At 46.0% G+C, this 18,546-nt stretch overlaps 2 protein-coding genes across 4 annotated transcripts in view; one reads left to right on the forward strand and one right to left on the reverse strand.

Moving 5' to 3' along the window:
• LOC122363844 (dimethylglycine dehydrogenase, mitochondrial-like) overlaps positions 1–18,546 on the reverse strand; it is a 367,327-nt gene that overhangs the window by 227,732 nt on the left and 121,049 nt on the right. The window lies entirely within an intron of this gene.
• LOC122363845 lies at positions 11,741–18,536 on the forward strand. Its single transcript, XM_043333587.1, has 3 exons — positions 11,741–12,256; positions 17,461–17,568; positions 18,197–18,536. The coding sequence occupies exons 1-3, from the start codon at positions 12,054–12,056 to the stop codon at positions 18,438–18,440; spliced, it is 555 nt and encodes a 184-aa protein (XP_043189522.1). The 5' UTR covers positions 11,741–12,053; the 3' UTR covers positions 18,441–18,536.

Consider the following 18,546-nt stretch of genomic DNA (forward strand, 5'->3'; position numbering starts at 1 on the left):
GTCATTTCTCGCTTTATCGTGTCAGCCAGTCTCACAGCCAGGACGGCGGCCTGCAATTCCAGTCTCACTATCGTGAGCTGTTTGAGGGGTGCGAGTCGAGCGCGTGACATTGCAAAGGAACTTGTCTGTTTTCCTTGCGCTGAAATGATGCGAATGTATGCGACAGCAGCAAAGCCGTTCTCACTTGCGTCGCAAAATACATGCAACTCGCTGCGATAGAGCTCGCACTCGAGTCCTTGAACTTCGCGCAAGTGCTTTGCTTGCGACAGCCAATGCTCGCATTCTTCTAATTCATCACCCGTCAACTGATCATCCCATGCATACTTCAAGGCCCAGAGCCTCTGAATCAGCAACTTGGCCTTCAACGTGAACGGTGAGACGATGCCAAGAGGATCGAAAATTGATGCGACTCCCTGCAGAAGGCCTCGCTTCGTCAGAGATGTCACACAAATTTGGGACGGGATTCCAAGAACGTCTCTGGACGGAAACCAAACGCAGCCAAGCGCCCGTTCTTGGTGCATGTCGTCCTTGTATGCCTCAGGATCTGGGTGAGCGCGCTCTACAACATCTATTTGCCTCAAAACTTCAGCGCTATTACTAACCCATTTTGTGAAACGAAATCCTCCCCGTGCCACTAGCCTGGTAACTTCCCTTTGCAATTTTACCGCTGTTTCCATGTCTGACTCGGATCTCAAAAAGTCATCCATGTAAAAGTTTTGTTTCACTGCCAGAACAGCAGCTGCTGAGAGGAGCGTTCCGTCATAATGGTCTTCTGCTGTTTTGCGCAGGACGTCACTCGCAATAGCCGGACTGCATTTCATCCCGAAAACACTCACGGTCATTTTATATACTTCAGGCTCCCTGAAAGTGTCTAAATTTCGCCAGAGAAAGCTCATTGCAGGTTGGTCATCTTCAATGATGCGAATCTGGTGAAACATTTGCTCTATGTCGGCCACCAAGGCTATCTTCTCCTGGCGAAACCTGAGTAATATCCCAGTCAGATTTTGCAAGAGATCTGGTCCCTTTAAGAGCTCGCTGTTCAATGACTTCCCATGATAAACTGCAGCTGCATCAAAGACGACTCGAATTTTCTTCTTATTCGGGTTTGTCACCGCGTGATGCGGGAGGAACCAACGTTTCCGACTGGAATTACCATTCAGCTCTTCCTTAGGTACCTTGCGGGCATGGCCCTTTTCAATGTAGCTTTGTACGGCTTCCTGATAGGCCTTTGCCTTTTCAGGATGGCGCAGTAGGTTTTTCTCGAGCGACTGTAGCCTTCGGACCGCCATGATTTTGTTTTGGGGCATAGTAACCTCTGGGTTTCGCCACAAAATACCAACTTCATACCGATCTCCACATTTCTTAGCGGTACTTTCCAACAGCGCTTGAGCTATGGTGTCCTCCCGGCTTGAATTGTCACCCCCGGAGAGCGTCCCAAATGATTCTGTCGCCCACCATTGTCGTATAATTTCTACAAGCTGTTCATCTCCGTCCGTATGCTCAATGCACATTACTTCTCTGGTCGTTTCCGGGATAAAGTCAGTAACTGAACCTGTGATTGTCCAGCCAAACGCTGTACGTATAGCAACTGGCTGACCAACATCCCCAACTCGTACTTCTTTCTGCAATACGGCTTCCAAGACGTTTGCACCGAGAAGTACTTCAATTTTTCCCTGTGTACAATCCGGGATGGGCAAATCTTGTAAATGTTTCCACCGGGACATATCTCTTGCCGAAATCGTTGGTGTTCTATTATATACACCAGGAACGGAGAATGCTTCAGAGACCAAAATTTCTTCATCGTCCTCCCCAGTCAATGGGCGCAAACGCAGCTGAAATTTCTTCGAACGCCGAGATGGCCCGATGCCTCCAATGTGTTTCTGCAGACACGCTACCGCTCTCTGTTCTTGATTTTCTTCCTCGGTTTCGCGCGACTCGTCGTGCAGTAATTTGTGATGATTTTGATCGCAGCCATTGATTCCACATTCTTCTTTGTGCCTACAGTATCTTGCCAGATGACCTTTCTTTAGGCAGGAAAAACATCGTCGGTTTGCAAACACAAACTGAGCTCTTGCCCGAACATTCATCTGGATGAACGATGAACATTCATCTAGCTGGTGTATACCAATCTTGCAGCATGGGCAGTCCCTCGGGACCGCCGCTGAAGCTTCTGTTGTCAGAGTAGTCCTATTATTTTTAAGCACACGGTGTGTATCGGCCAGCATTGTCATTCGCCTTGCACTTACATTTGAAACCGCAGCGTAATTTAAGGCGATACGCACTTGTCTTTGCAACCATTTGTCGAGATGAATTAAATTTGGTTTGTGTATATCAATGGCATATTCTCCCCAATCTCTCTTCATTTCGGACGGTAGCTTCTGAACTGCGCGGCGTAGATTTTCTGTTGAACACAGGTCACCCTCATATCCCATATTTTGTAAAACCGTTACTGCGCAGTGGAGAGCCCCATGGAACTGCTCGAGACTGCGCGGGTCAAGATAAGTAGGCGAAGGAGCGGCAAAAACTCGGGTTAAATTCGCGTGAATAATGTCCTCATCTCTACCGAAACGATCCTTTAGCGCAGCTAGTGCGTCATGATACAATCCTCCGTCATACAACATACCTCCAATGGTGTGGCGTGCCAAACCGGTCACAGAATTTTGCAGGTGAGCCATTTTCTCATCAGTAGATAACGGTTGCTCGTCGACAAGGGATTTGAATAGAGAATACCACCTCGGCCAGTCTGAAACGTCGCCACTAAAAGTCTCTAATTCCAATCGGGGTAGACACTGGCGGAACATTGGCGTGGAATGCCGGTGATTTTCGTTCGTTCGTATGTGCCGTCGCTTCTCGTTGTCTATTCGGCTTTGAGCTTCGTCTTCGTTGAATCGGGGCTCGTTTATATCGCTATATCGTTCGTGGGTTGATTCGTAATTTCGTTTCGTGTTTTGTCGCAGTCGCCTTTGTTCGTCTTCGCTACTATCGCTTCTTACGTTTTCGTCTTCGTTTCCTTTTCGCTGTCGAGTCACGTCTGATGAAGATTCAACGGATCCATATGCAGTACCTAACTCTTGCAGCCATCGTCTTGCGGTCATGGATGCTTGCATCGTTTTGTTCGTCGCGTAGCCGGGCGAGAATCATATCTTGTAACTCTGTACATTTATCTGTAGCGTCTCCCTCGTATCGCTCGGCTCGCTCTCTTTCGAATTCGTCGTCGGAAATCCGGTCGAAGTAATTCCAGTTCGAGTCTTGTAATTTTCTTAGTGCATCATCTAACTCCTTAAGGATGGACCAGAGTTCGGCACGTGTTCCATTGATTTCTAAAAGCACTAATCCTCTTCGCCGAACCCGTTTTAATGCTGCCATGTCCTGTCCGCGTTTTCGTCTCAAATCAGACAGGGAACGGCTTGACGTGGCCATGGCACTCTTTGAAACTGTAGAATCTTGTGGGCTTGTGGGTTTGAACACGCACTGGATAACACTGTCCTGATTTATTTTCACACTGTCTGGACACCAATAACCAGAGTAACTCAGTCCACACTTTAATAATCAAGACTATCCAAATGGTTTCAAAGAGTTTGACGCCTTACCCAGCTCAAGATTCTAATATATGCACAATTTTGCTAATTTACTCAAACTTGAACTAAACACTGGTAACTGAAAAATATAGATTCACAATTTCCAATTGTACCCTTTCTAGAAAGCAGGACAAATAAAAATGTCAAATAAAACATGATCAGAACGCAGGGGGCGCTTCGCATTTCGTGACACAACAGCTTTGTCTAGTAAAAAGTAATAGTAAAAATTGTAACGAATCCATGACAGATGTAAAATGACGATAATAACTCAAGTTTATTGTACAAGACAAAGCTTTCGATACATAAAGTATCACTGTCACTGTCAATGAGATGTAGAATATTTGAAAATTCACAAATAACAAAAACCGACGCAAGTCGTTGCATTTCTTTCTTCCTAACATGTGACATTCACCCTATGACACTTTCACTGCTAATTTTGCTGCTATGCTAGACCATGTAATAAACCCGTTTCTTGTGTTGAACGTATTTCTTGACATGATATGAGCCGCTTCGAGACATTTTCGTTTTCGTTTCTTCATATTTCGTTCCAATATTTTGGTATCGTCCCACTTCGGCAGGTGCTGGCATTTCATCTATGTGTAGTACGATCGCATTGGAAGTCCGGTGAAATTTGACATCGCTCTTATGTTCCTGTAATCGCGTTTTTAATCCCCTTCCTGTCTCGCCTACGTAAGTCTTATAACACCCCGAACAAGGCACTTCGTAAACAATGCTCTTCTCGGAGCCTTCGTTTTTCTCTTTTCTTGAAAAACGAAGGCTCCGAGAAGAGCATTGTTTACGAAGTGCCTTGTTCGGGGTGTTATAAGACTTACGTAGGCGAGACAGGAAGGGGATTAAAAACGCGATTACAGGAACATAAGAGCGATGTCAAATTTCACCGGACTTCCAATGCGATCGTACTACACATAGATGAATGCCAGCACCTGCCGAAGTGGGACGATACCAAAATATTGGAACGAAATATGAAGAAACGAAAACGAAAATGTCTCGAAGCGGCTCATATCATGTCAAGAAATACGTTCAACACAAGAAACGGGTTTATTACATGGTCTAGCATAGCAGCAAAATTAGCAGTGAAAGTGTCATAGGGTGAATGTCACATGTTAGGAAGAAAGAAATGCAACGACTTGCGTCGGTTTTTGTTATTTGTGAATTTTCAAATATTCTACATCTCATTGACAGTGATCAAGATACTTTATGTATCGAAAGCTTTGTCTTGTACAATAAACTTGAGTTATTATCGTCATTTTACATAATAGTAAAAAGCACGATTTTACTGCTGACCAGTAAAATTCTGTTTCATAAAGCAAAAATTACTTTTACCTAGAGTTGCAAATTTACTAGGTTACTATAGCACAGTTTTACTGGTGACCAGTAGGAAGATCCTGGGTTGTGTTTCATAAAAGCACGTGCCGTAGTAAAAAAGTCGAATGACGTTTGCTTTCGTGCTGTCAATTTCACCCTTGCTCTACCTTGCAGTAAAACAGCTGACGAGTTTTGCTTTTAGCTTTAAATGTACTTAATGTCTTAATGCATGTCCTGAGTTTTCGGCATAAGCCTTTTATTGACAAATAACAAACTTCATTTTTTTTCTTTAAAAACATCTATTGTTGCTAAAACCTCACGTTAAATCATATGAAAAGTTGGCTCTCCATCCTGGCAAACTGAATGAGGTCAAGCGTGTTTCTGGCAAGCTAATGTGAAGTGGAGATATGTTCGAAACGTTCAAAATGGGAACTGCGATGGATTTTCATTGAAGGAGAGACATTAACTGAAAAAGGACAAGACACACGGACAACGGGCTATCAACTGAAACATGATAAAGCAATACCCAGTAACCGAAGCATTTTCGATGTCGGCATAGAATAAACGCAAGTCCAACATTAGCCTACTACTTGAACCTGAACCTGAACTGAAAAAACATACTTGGTCTTGTGAGTACAAAACAAATACGATGCTGAATACTTTGTGGGTGCTGAACACTTAGATGCAACTTGAAGCAAAATAGCGCTCACCGCCGTGACCACTGATGGTTCCAGGGGCACGTTGGAGTATTTGTCCCCCTCTGCAGCGCCCCCAAAGTATGAACTTACGCATGTTTCCTGGTATTGAGAGGAAAACCAACAACTTTTATAAGAAGTTTGATTTAAACAGCACAAATAGGCATGATATATCACAATCCGAGAAATTTTTGAAAAAGCAAAAATGAAGCACATTATTGGGGAGCATGCCTCCCCCAGCATATCAAATGACTTCTAGATCTTCTAATGACTGTACCGGTTGGTCGGAAGGAGTCATGCATTACATATGCACTGTGATGCCATCCACTGGGGCTATTGTGTGCGACGTTCTCGTATGCCCACCTACAAGCAGCGTTGTAGGTGACGGTCAGCTACGACGAGTGGGATCGGATATAATCATATAACCATGTGAATATGTAACTACAACGAAATACATGCAACTGAAATGTGATGTGCATTTTTTAAAGCCGCGTACAGATGTGGTACGGACTAGGCTAGCCGAGCCAGGGAAATCCAACCCAAAGTCTAGTCCAATCCAGTGCCCAGGTCCGGGGTGTTTCCCTTTCCTTTGCATTGCTCTGTAAATGAAGCAGCTACCGAAAATGAAATGTTAGTGACCAGACGAAAGGTCTCAGCAAAATAAATCTCGACCTAAAAAATTGAGCTCGAGCCAATTTAGGTCAAAAGTCAAAACCAACATGCTTGCAGGGATCCTTAACTTAATGGCAAGAAGCACAGTGCGCACGGAATACTGAAATATTTTAAAAGTGGGTGTGCCGTGGGGGCCTGCTTTAACCCGCGCACCGACTGAATGAGTCTGCGCCAACTTCGCACCGACGGGGGGGGCGGATGACCGCCCCCCCCCCTGAGATCTCGAGAACGAAGCAAGATAGCGACAAGCGGTAAACGGCATCGGATACGCACGGCCAAGATCTACAATTTTTACTACGGTCATTTTCAGGTCAGGTCAAAGATGACGTCACAGGGGTCGAAAAAGTCAAAATGGCGGCGCTAGATGTGGAGAGTTTTTCTCGAATAACTTTCGAATTAGTCAAGATAGGAACAAACTAAGGGCATCATCGTGATCCTCTCGTCAATCCGCATCGAATGATATATATGTTGACCTCGAAAGGTCAAGGTCAAAGGTTGACCTCAGGTCACGTGACCTCGAGGTCATCATGTATATCATTCGATGCGTCTTGACAAGCTGAACACAATGAGACCATCCACGCGTCTGTATCTTGTTCCTGTACGGAGTTATTGGCCAAAAACCTTTGGTGACCTTTGATGGTCCGTCACATGACCTCACAGCTGCCCAACAGCAAAACAGACCTCAAGGTAGTGAAGGTTGATCGTATACACTGGCGGTCGCAGGGGGGGGCCACGGGGGCCATGGCCCCCCCTTTGGTGCTGAAAGGTGGGGCCATACTATCTTTTGGCCCCACCTTTCAGATCGAACAAAAGTCCTAGAAAAGCTTTTCGTATGTTTCATTTTCTTTCTTGCGCCATCAAAGGACGTAAATTTCACTCATGAGTGGGCTCAGTTTCGCATTCTGTCAATTTGGCGGTCAGCGTCGCTGGCACCGGTTCACGAGTATGGCCGGATCTTATATGGAATATCAGCGTGGGTTTACTTGAGGCTCTCGTAGGCCCAGCATTCAGCAATGGCTGGCATGAGACCCTCTTCGGCAGTGGTGGGTGGGCCCTGCTAAAGGAGATTGGCTCCAAGACACTAAAGTAAGACCTCATGGGTTGGTGCTGTACTGCTGTGCACCTCAGAAGCCCGGTGGTGACGCCGTATGCCGGCTTGGTTTCTTAAGGATTAGCGTGGGACCTCCGGGGCCTGCATAGAGTTTGCATGAGCTAGTATGTAATCTCAGAGGCATGTGTGTAATGTGTACACAGTGGCGGTCGCGGGGGGCCGGGGGGGGGGGGGCATCAGGGCCATGCCCCCAAAGGTCAATAAAGGGGGCCATCATATCATTTGCCCCCCCCCCCCCCCTCAAACAACCAATGGGCCCCCATATAGGTGTATGGGGCCCTGGCAATTATTCGATCGTCACGAGGCTAAAAAAAAAAAACACGCCCAGCTATTAATATAGCTCCCACACCGATTTTTGAACGTCCTACACTGACCTCTGAGGGAACTTCAGTGGCGGTCAAGCGCCCACGTTGACCGCTAAGAGCCTACATCAACCTCTGAGGGAACTTCAGTGGCGGTCATGCGCCCACGTTGACCGCTAAGAGCCTACATCAACCTCTGAGGCCCCACATCTGGCCTATGAGGGCCCCTAACCGGCCTCAGGGGTCCCAACCGGCGTCTAAGGGTCTCACACCGGTCCCTGGTGGCCTTATTTCTGTCTCTGGTGTCCCAAGACGAACCTTTAGGTGCCAATAAGGGCCCCGCACTGGCTGCTGAAGACCCGATGCCGGCCTCTAAGGGTCTGCATTGGCCTCTGAGGAGGGCCCATCTTGGCCTTTGAGGGCCCTGTGCTGGCCTCTGGGGTCCAACGACGGCTCATGCCGGTCTTTTAGGGCCCCACGCTGACCTCTGAGGGCCCATGCTGGCCTGTAATGAGTAAGGAAGGACCCACATTAGCCTCTGAGAGCCCAACTCAGTCTCTGATGGTCTCAAACTACTGGCTTTTGTAGTTTGCAGGCCCTGTACTGGTCTCTGAGGGCCCTAAACTAGCCTCTACATGAAAACATACATGGGTGGGTTTCTGAAGATCAGAGGGCTCACGCAGTCTCCGGCACAGCCTTACGTTGGTCCTGATCGAGATTGCTTTACGTCCTGATGGTCCCGCGCTGATTCCCTCATATTTCGAGGTCGGGACCCCATGAGCCGGTGTGGGTCCTGGGGCTGGCAGAGACTGATGAAGTCCTTAGGGCTCAGGGCCAGTCTTTTTAGCAGTAGGACTAGGCAGGTTGAGTGAGCCCCAACAGAGCCGTTGCGAAGCCCCGCAGGAGTCGCGCGCGGCCCTCAGATGCCAATTCTGAAAGCTCGGAACCTGTGGGGGTCTCCAGAGGCCGGTGTACCTACTCTCTCCCGCCGCCACACAACTAGGTACCTATATGGGTAAATGTCATAGTCTAAAAATGCTCTCTGGGTTTCACATGCTTGTTCAAAGCAAGAGGTATCTGTACTTTTTAGCAAGATGTATCTGTACTTTTCCGAATTGTTTTATAGTGGTAAGGTCATGAATCCGCGTGCCTGACCTTCCAGTATACCTATGCTACACCGATCCGTCGTCATGGACGGTGCAGCGGCCCGACCGGTGGGCACACCGTGAGACGGTAAATGGAACTGGTGATGTTGCCTTAAATTGAGCTCAAAGATTTCACGCAAGAATGAGATGGATGAAGCATAAGTAATGCCAACTGTGCGGCGCCTCGTGGACGTAAAAAATTAGCCGATCACCCCCCCCCCCCCCCCCGGTGACGGATAAATGTTATGTCCCGCGAGTGTGACTTTGGCCCCCCCTTTTGCTAGCGGCTGCGACCGCCAGTGATCGTATATGAAGTCATGTATGGTATTTGGTATATGGGGCCATTCCGACCCGTTTTAGTGGTAAAAACAGGGAGTTGATTTTTCCCCCATTGACTTATAATGGGGAGGTCGCGAAATTGACCTGACCTTAGGTCACCGATATCAAAATTCCGAGATATACAAATTGTAGCTACTAATGACCTAATAATATCCTGCGACTTTCAAAGGCCTCCGACATCTACTGTAGCTCTGGCACGGTGACAAAGTTGCAAAAAAGTGACTTGAGGTTGGGTCATTCAAAGTGACCTGGTGACCTGACCTTAAAAGGTAGGAGGTTCAACCTTGCACACCATGTGTAAAATTGATGATGTTATAGTCATACCAAATTTCGCGGCGCAAAAACCTCAGGGGGGCGGATATCCGCCCCCCCCGTCGGTGCGAGGGTTAAAAACTCTGACCCCCTTCCATCGAAAACAATATCTAGTTGCGCCAGCTATCTCCAAATCGCATGATTCATCAAACATTCGCCGGTGCCTTCATGGCATAAATCGATGTTATTTGATAGCTCGTTCAATTATCGATACGTTAACGTGGGTGCTGGTCCCGTGCCGATCATTGGTCTAGCTACCAAGATATATAGCCAGAACTGCAGCGGTGTCTACCGCATTTCGACGATCAAAATAAAATTAAAAGGATATCTTCCACACGGAGGTCCCATGACTCGTTTTCAAGCGTTACTGAGCTCCGAAATCTTACTCTTTTACTAATTACTTTTCACTATTGTTTATAAGACAGAGGGCAACAGTGATTAGTAAACTTGAAATCACTATTCTACTATACACCAGTAATAGTAAAAAATGTTTATGAGAAAGGCTAGGTGGGGGGGGGGCTATTTTTTGCCCCCCTCGTATCTCCGAAACTACTGGACGGATCCGCAAAATTCAAACGGCGTTCGAAAGGCCTGTCAAATTTGTCAAGGGAAACCAAATTTCATTGACCTCGGAGTCACCGATGACGTCACAGGTCAGGTCAAAGATGAAATGTTTCACCGTTCACGGGTCCTCTAGGGAATGCGCTATAACACCGAGGAAAACGCATTTTGTCGAGAATCAGCGATAGGGCGTCAGTTGCCTAGTAGATATGTTGCTATTAGAGGTCACTGACAATACTAGGTCAGGTCACAGGTCAGGTCACCAAGGGTCACAGGTCAGGTCACATGAGCCCAACTTTACTAAGGTTGTGTGATGCATGTTTTATGGCCAATTTTTCATTTCCAACTCAATGGTGTTGGTTATAAGACTATCAGGTACGGCTTAGATCACTTTCTGGTGAAGTTCAGGTCAAGGTCAGGTCAAGGTCAGGCCAAAAAAGGTCAAATCTTAAAGTTGATAGTTTTGCATAAAATGGGTTTGATTCGATGCAGCTCGTCACGAGGAGTCTAATGGTGGTCTTTGTTTTGCGCTACGGGGTCCAGAATTGCTAAAAATTGAGTTTGAAAATTTGACGTCATCAATTTTGAACAGTTTTTTCGCTATAACTTCGCCAAAAAAAGAGGTATCAATCTCAAATTTGGTATGTGGATGGAAGGCGCTAAGGACTATCACATATATTCCGGTTTTTGCGAAATTCAAAAAACTTTTTGGATTTTTCGATTATTTTATCCAAAAAATTTATGTTTTGATTTTTGGGGGTCAAAATTCAAAAATTTCAAAAATCCGAGATAGCAGTTTTGTAGCCCTGTCAATTCTACAGCTTTTATGTCTCTATCATTTTTCTGTGTTTGCAAAGCTATAGGCCTGACAGCTCTTCCCGCGAAACCCTTTTTTGGGTCGAAAACGGCAGAACATGACGTCACTCTGACGTCATTTTCGGCCAACCTATCATAGCCTTTGGAAAAAAAATTTTGGTCACAATGTGTAAAATTGATGTCCGGGAGGGTACTGAAAGTTTGGTGACGATCGGCGTAGCGGTTCTCGAGATATAACGAAAAGTCTGGAGGGGGGGCAAAAAATAGCCCCCCCACCAGGTCGCGGGTTAATCGAAATCCGTTATCGCTTGTTTCTTATCTTCGTTTGATATGTCCACTGATACCTTGGGCCTAAGTTATTGCGTTATTATTTGACAGTTGTAGTCCTTTCCTCGAAACAATCATGTAAAATATGGAAAATATTATGTATTTCACGAAAGTTTAGCCATAGGTCATCAACAAAGTACGATTACAAAAATAAAGAAAATATTCTTGCAAGAGCACTGGAAAATTCACGTTTAATCACTAGGAATATTATACATTATACCTTCTTCTTGTTCTTATGTCGTGGCAAATTATTCATGTATGATGTTCCTAGGATATCCAATTGTTGTGCCATTCTGAGTTGATATTTTCAGACGCGATTCTTTTTGAATTGAGGTATTTTGATGCATTTTCTTCTATAAATTTCCTTCAAATCTTTATCCACAGCAGTAGCGCAATCACTGTTTCGAAATTATGGACAAAACAATTGTATAAAAGTGTCACCAAAACCTGTCGAAACTACTTAGCAGGTATGCGGCATGTAGGAAAAATCTTACTGACCCAGGGGGGTGTCGTGCTTGTGTTACTCCATAGGCAAAAATGTGACTAATGACGTCACAATATCGACAGCTTCTGCGCAATTGTTACGTTTAGTGGCGCGTTCCGCCGCCATTTTTAAAATTGTTTACTTTGCGCCTGCTCTCTCTTCTTGCAGCCGTTCTTCTTCTCTGGATTTTGATCGGTGTCGGCTCAACAGTTGTGAAATACTTATATTTGTTAGATCGTTATTACTTTGCTTGGTTTAAGTGAGTGTTTTAAGTGTTTGTGAGTCAGCATGCCACACTGCGCCGTTTCAAAGTGTTTCAACAACTCTAGGAATAGGACTCATATTCTTTTCATTCCCCAAAATCAGTAACTTGAAATCAGAATGGATGCATCAGCATAGGTGCGCCAGAAAGGACAAAATCAATGTCAAACTCAAGACTGCCCGAGTGCGTGGGAAACATTTTTTGGATGATGACCTGGATGATTCCTTCAAAGTTCAGCGATCTGTCATGCCATCAAATGTGAAGTTGAAGCCCAAGCTGAAGGCTGGAGCAGTACCGTCCATCAAATTGCCGTCATCAACCTTCAGGCAAGCTGCATGGAATATCATTTAACCCGCGGGTTGCTGGGGGGGGGCGTTAAACGCCCCCACTTTTTTCGCCGGGCCGTAGCATAAAAACGGCGCGCCGCAGGCGCGCCAAATTTTGGGTACCTGTAGGGAATTTATTGAAGTTTATTGTAACAAAGTTTCAAAAAAAATCGGTCGGGAAATTTTTAAGATATCGAGGTTTTAGTGACGTCATGATTTCTGAGTTTTCGACCAAAAACGGCATATGTTCAAAAAATCATATAAAATCACAGAATAGACATACAGACATGCCGTAAACGCCATTAGACTGCCAATACCATGATCAATCGAATGGCTATCTTCGATTATTGATTATTGTTCCGCATTTTCCATAATCTTGAACTGAATCTTGGCAATTTTTCGTGACTACTTCACGACCATGATACATGCATTTCTTAAATTGAACTTTTTGAGCCAAACACGTACACATATGATAAAATGAATGTCACCATCGTGTTCTACGCCCCAAATTACCTATCAAACATGTGTCACAGGCTGCGAATATTAGTTTTGATTTTCGGGGATATGTGCCTACCCGGTTGACCTGACCTTGACCCTGACCTATGCTTGACTGACCCCGACATGGAGCTGACACTCTTGTAAGCCTTATATGATGGATTGTGCACCGTTTGGACAGAGTTTATGACGAGAGGCGCCCATTGCGAAGTCCTGAAGTCCATGCTACTGAAAGCCCGATTTCAGGTGTTTGACCTGACCTTGACCCGACCTGTGACCTCAAAATTCAACTTTAAAGTACTCATCTGAAGCGTCTCGTCGCGCTCTTTCGTTTGCCGCCTCGTGCGTTTCGCTGCGCCTATTGGTTCTCGAGTTATCGGCTGGGGGCGTTTAACGCCCCCCCCCCCCCCCAGCAAACGGTGGGTGGCGAAATACCCCAGCAACTGCCGGGTTAATTTACAGTTTTGCATAGGTATATTTCAATGATTTTATTCTTATTTTTGTCAGTCATCTTGTCTCAGATGCTCGGCCCATGCGTGTTTCATTTGTCCAACAAAGGACAGGCGCTACCTGGAGAATAATAAATCAGAAACAAAACAAATCTTACCTAACATAACCCAACATAACCTACAAACCAACAAAAATACAACAGTTCCTTCCTTGTGGGTTCCCTCCCTCAGGCTCATTCCATCCTGAACTATCCCATATGGCTGCGCTCGGCAAGTAGTAGGGAACCCCAACAGGTGAGTTGAACAGTTACACAATCTGCAAACCAAAAACATACAACACGTCAAAAATATGGGTAATCATGGATATGATCATTTGCTGGATATGTTTGTTTGGATGTTTTCTTCTCTATATTCCACTCAAAATTTCCACTCAAAATTTCCCATTTTTATTATCATTTACATTGGTATAAAATCCTCCTTAGTTAGCAGAGACTGTACGAACGTGTAGGTCACTTTTTAGAATAAACTTAGTCACTTTTTCTGAGGAGTTTGCCAGAAAGTTGCTAGCGTCGACAGATCTCGCATCTCATGAGATGCCTCAAAAAAGCTATAATACCAAAACATGTGTATATGGCCGGCTATGAAACCTTGAACCTATGATTATCAACTCAAGGCGGGTATAGCTGATAACTGATAGCTGATAGTTGATAGCTGAGCCAGCTAATAAGAAGGATGTGTAAGCGATGCATCAATGACGCAATGAGGTATTCTCCAGAGTCCAGGTGGTACTTATCCTTTGTTGGAAAACAAAATAGGCGAGTCTAACAACTCTTCACAAATAACTGGCAGTAGGTACCTGAAATGTCCGCTATACGATTAGGATATTTCACGTTTTATTATTGTTCATAGTTCACAAATTTGTCACTTAATAGTTAATTGTTTATAGCAGGTACTGAGTAGGTAATTAGTATTATCTTTGACTTTTTAACCCGCGCACCGACGGGGGTCTGCGCCAACTTAGTACCGACGGGGGGGGCGGATGACCGCCCCCCCCCTGAGATCTCGAGAACGAAGCAAGATAGCGACAAGCGGTAAACGGCATCGGATACGCACGGTCAAGATCTACAATTTTTACTAAGGTCATTTTCAGGTCAGGTCAAAGATGACGTCACAGGGGTCGAAAAAGTCAAAATGGCGGCACTAAATATGGAGAGTTTTTCTCGAATAACTTTCGAATTAGTCAAGATAGGAACAAACTAAGGGCATCATCATGATCCTCTCGTCAATCCGCATCGAATGATATATATGTTGACCTCGAAAGGTCAAGGTCAAAGGTTGACCTCAGGTCACGTGACCTCGAGGTCATCATGTATATCATTCGATGCGTCTTGACGAGCTGAACACAATGAGACCATCCACGCGTCTGTATCTTGTTCCTGTACGGAGTTATTGGCCAAAAACCTTTGGTGACCTTTGATGACGTCACATGACCTCACAGCTGCCCAACAGCAAAACAGACCTCAAGGTAGTGAAGGTTGATCGTATATGAAGTCATGTATGGTATATGGGGCCATTCCGACCCGTTTTAGTGGTAAAAACAGGGAGTTGATTTTTCCCCCATTGACTTATAATGGGGAGGTCGCGAAATTGACCTGACCTTAGGTCACCGATATCAAAATTCCGAGATATACAAATTGTAGCTACTAATGACCTAATAACATCCTGCGACTTTCAAAGGCCTCCGACATCTACTGTAGCTCTGGCACGGTGACAAAGTTGCAAAAATGTGACTTGAGGTTGGGTCATTCAAAGTGACCTGGTGACCTGACCTTGAAAGGTAGGAGGTTCAAACTGGCACACCATGTGTAAAATTGATTAGGGAATAGTCATACCAAATTTCGCGGCGCTACGCGCCGCGGTTTTCCCGCTATTCGCGTAAAACCTCAGGGGGGGCGGATATCCGCCCCCCCCCGTCGGTGCGCGGGTTAATGCAAATTTTCAGGCTGCATCAGCATCATTACGCTTTGCACTGATACTTTTATGTATGAATTGATAAGTACTTTTTTAAATGTTATGCTTTTGAAATGACCTCACAAGAACATTTGTTGCCCAATTTTCCTTACGAATTCAGTTTTTGCTCAGATCTGTCTTATGACACTTATGACCTAAATGTAACTTAAAGGAAACAGTTCACTTTCCTGAAATTAGTATTTTGCTATTGATTTATGATTTTTTATGCTCAGAATGATCATGAAATAAAATAAAACCTTTTTGTTAAAACAATTTTTTTCTATATTTTAATATTGGACGAACTATATTCTACGCAAAATAATGTTTGACGCGGAAGCTTATTACGCGTTGACCAATCATATCGCGTAGTTCAAACCTACGCATACTGCATTGGCTGTAAGCAGCATGCTGATTGGCTGACGATGACGTGGCTGCATTCCTGTGCAAGGCACACATTCCTCTGCAAGGCACTCTTTTCGGAACGAGAAATGGAATATCTTCGTCTTGGGTGATCATTGAGCCGTAAAAGCTCCTGATTTGTGCTAGTCTCAGCTCAAGCTACGAAACTGCTATTCCAGTTCAAAACCCCATGTTAAAAGTGAACTATTTCCTTTAAGACATCTTGCGATCATACAGAACTCAGTTAACATATCTATTTCTCTGCTAGATCTGCTGACAGAATGAAGTGTTGCCATTGTTACCCCCATCCTTAAGTCCGGTGACCCCAACCAGCCAGGCAACTACCGTCCTATTTCCATCCTCCCAGCGCTTTCCAAAATCCTTGAAAAGGTTGTGTGTTCCCAGCTCACTTCCTACCTCGTCACTAACCACATCCTTTCCCCATCCCAGTATGCCTATCGCCCATCCCACTCCACCGAAGATGCCATACTCGACGCTGTCGAATGGGCGGCTCGCAGGATCGATGACGGTGACGTCGCGGCGGTAACGTCAATCGACCTGAGCAAGGCGTTCGACAGTGTCGATCACTCGGTGCTTCTGAACAAGCTCGAGTGGTATGGCATCTCATCCCGTTGGTTCAGCAGCTACCTCTCCGGCCGTTCCCAACTTGTCCGCTCCTCGACGGCACTCCCACTCTCCCACGGCGTCCCCCAGGGGTCCATCGTGGGTCCCATCCTCTTCCTCACCTTCGTCAACGACCTAACCTGTTTCCTCCCCCATGGCCGCCTCATATCCTACGCGGACGACACCCAAATCCTGGACTCAGCACCCTCCAATCCCACTGACATCCAAGTGCTGAAGTCCCGGGCCGAGGAGAACATCCAGCACCTCCAGCACTGGTTCAGCTTGAATAGTTTGAAAATGAATGGGGAGAAGACCTGTTTCACCCTTTTCGGCACGCAAAATTCAGTTGATAGAGTTGAAGACTTCGCCATTAACGTAAATGATGTAACTATACGGCCAACAAAACATATCAAAGTGCTGGGCGTTCTCCTCGACCAAACCCTGAGCTGGGAGCCACACATATCCTCCATCATCCGCCGGTGCAACGCAATCCTCATATCATTATTCAAAATTCGTCATCACCTCTCCCCAGACATCCTTAAAATCCTTGTCCAAACCCATGTTTTCCCCCACCTCCAGTACTGCTCGTCAGTCTGGGGTGGTGCCTCCAAATCCCGCCTGGACCGACTGCAGAAGGTCATACATTTTGCCGCACGACTGGTCTCTGGTCTCCGTAAATTTGACCGCATCACCCCCGCTCTCGGCGCGCTCGGCTGGCCCAACATTGGGGAAGTGATCGCGCGCAGGGACGCAGTGAATGTGCATCGCGCCCTGTATGCCGCTGGTGCCCCTGACTCGCTACGGGCAATGTTTCGCCCACGAGCCGTCGTCTCAGAGAGGGCCACGCGTGCCACCGCTGCGGGCTCGGCGGTGATCGACTTGCCCCGAGTCCGCCTGGCGGTGGCTCGGCGGCAGTTCCCGTACAGAGCCGCGGCGGCCTGGAACGGGCTGCCGCGAGAGGTGACAGGGACCGCCTCCAGGGCACAGCTGATGCGGTTCTTCCGATAGAGACATGTCGCCACCTGAGTGTTTTGTTTTTTTTTTAGTACCATTGTACATTTTGTGTGTCTTTTACTATGATGATTTTTGTGACTTAGGTACTCTCATATTGCTTGTATTGACTGGGCCGTAATAGCCACCTGTGGATCAGCCCTAATAAACGAATTACGAAAAGTGTTCTTTACATTGTTATTTGTTTTGCTTCATTAAATCATTATTTCCTTGCAGGAGACAAGAGGTGACATCTGCACAGCGAGATGGGTGTTTGCAGCAGCGGTCCCTCAAGAAGCTGAGTGACGAGCTGACCACTGCAGGGTCTGGTCAAGAGCTGTCGAGGTATGCTATTTGTTTTGACATGATGTGAGATTGGGTTGTAGCACAAACTTGTCAGCTTGACTAAACTGACAATACAGTTTTATGATTTTCACAGTCAAGCTTTAGGCAATGTTTTGTAAATTCCTATGGTGCTCAAGGAATTCAAAAATTACCTACCTAGAGCCCGTCATTGGAAACATATCTGGCAGAGGTAAATCTTGTGAAGTGCTTTTAAAAGTAAGTTTTCAAAAATAAGGGTTGTTTTCTTTTCCTGGAATATACATAAGTGCGCCTATTTGTTGTATCATTGGTGTATCATTTTGTTGTAAGTATCATTGTTGAATCATATAGCTTTTTACCACTATATTCCCTCAAGATATGCCTGTTTGACCTTTTGAACATTGAATAGGTATCGATGATAGGTAGCTATGCGTTCAGTGTCCAATTCTCGGGTGTCCAGCCAGTGGTACCTCTCAAATATTTTGGGTGTCCAATTCTGGTATATTGAGCTGGTGCTAATGCTAAGCAGAGCTTGTTGCGTACACCCCGACCCCTACCATCCAATCGCGCAATGCCGGGTAACGGGAGAATTTATAAATTTAAATATTACATAGCAGTTTTGACATTCACTGTTTTCTGTCGCCTCCAGGGACAGCGACGGCGGCAGTCCGACCGGCGATCCTGGACCTGCTCCGGAACGGCCTGGATCAGATCCTGGACCTGATTGTCCAGTGATCGTCTTCGAGGAAACCACTCCTCTTGAGCAAGTAGTGCACCTGGAAGGGGAGGTGAATGACATGCAACAGCGCCTATGGAAGCTCAGCAGGAAGTGTCGGAACGAGAAGAGGTCGCGCCTTCAGCGCCGCCTGCGTATCGCCACCGAAAAAGGATGACAGCTGGACCGTCTTCTAGAGTCCGGGGTTCTGTCCCGTGGTCAAGTGCGCCAGGCGGCGACAGGGCGCCGGATCCGCTGGTCTCCTGGAAACGTGTCCAACCTGC

The sequence above is a fragment of the Amphibalanus amphitrite genome, unplaced genomic scaffold, assembly GCF_019059575.1.
Source record: "Amphibalanus amphitrite isolate SeventyFive unplaced genomic scaffold, NRLGWU_Aamphi_draft 000642F_arrow, whole genome shotgun sequence".
Classification (NCBI taxonomy): domain Eukaryota; kingdom Metazoa; phylum Arthropoda; class Thecostraca; order Balanomorpha; family Balanidae; genus Amphibalanus; species Amphibalanus amphitrite.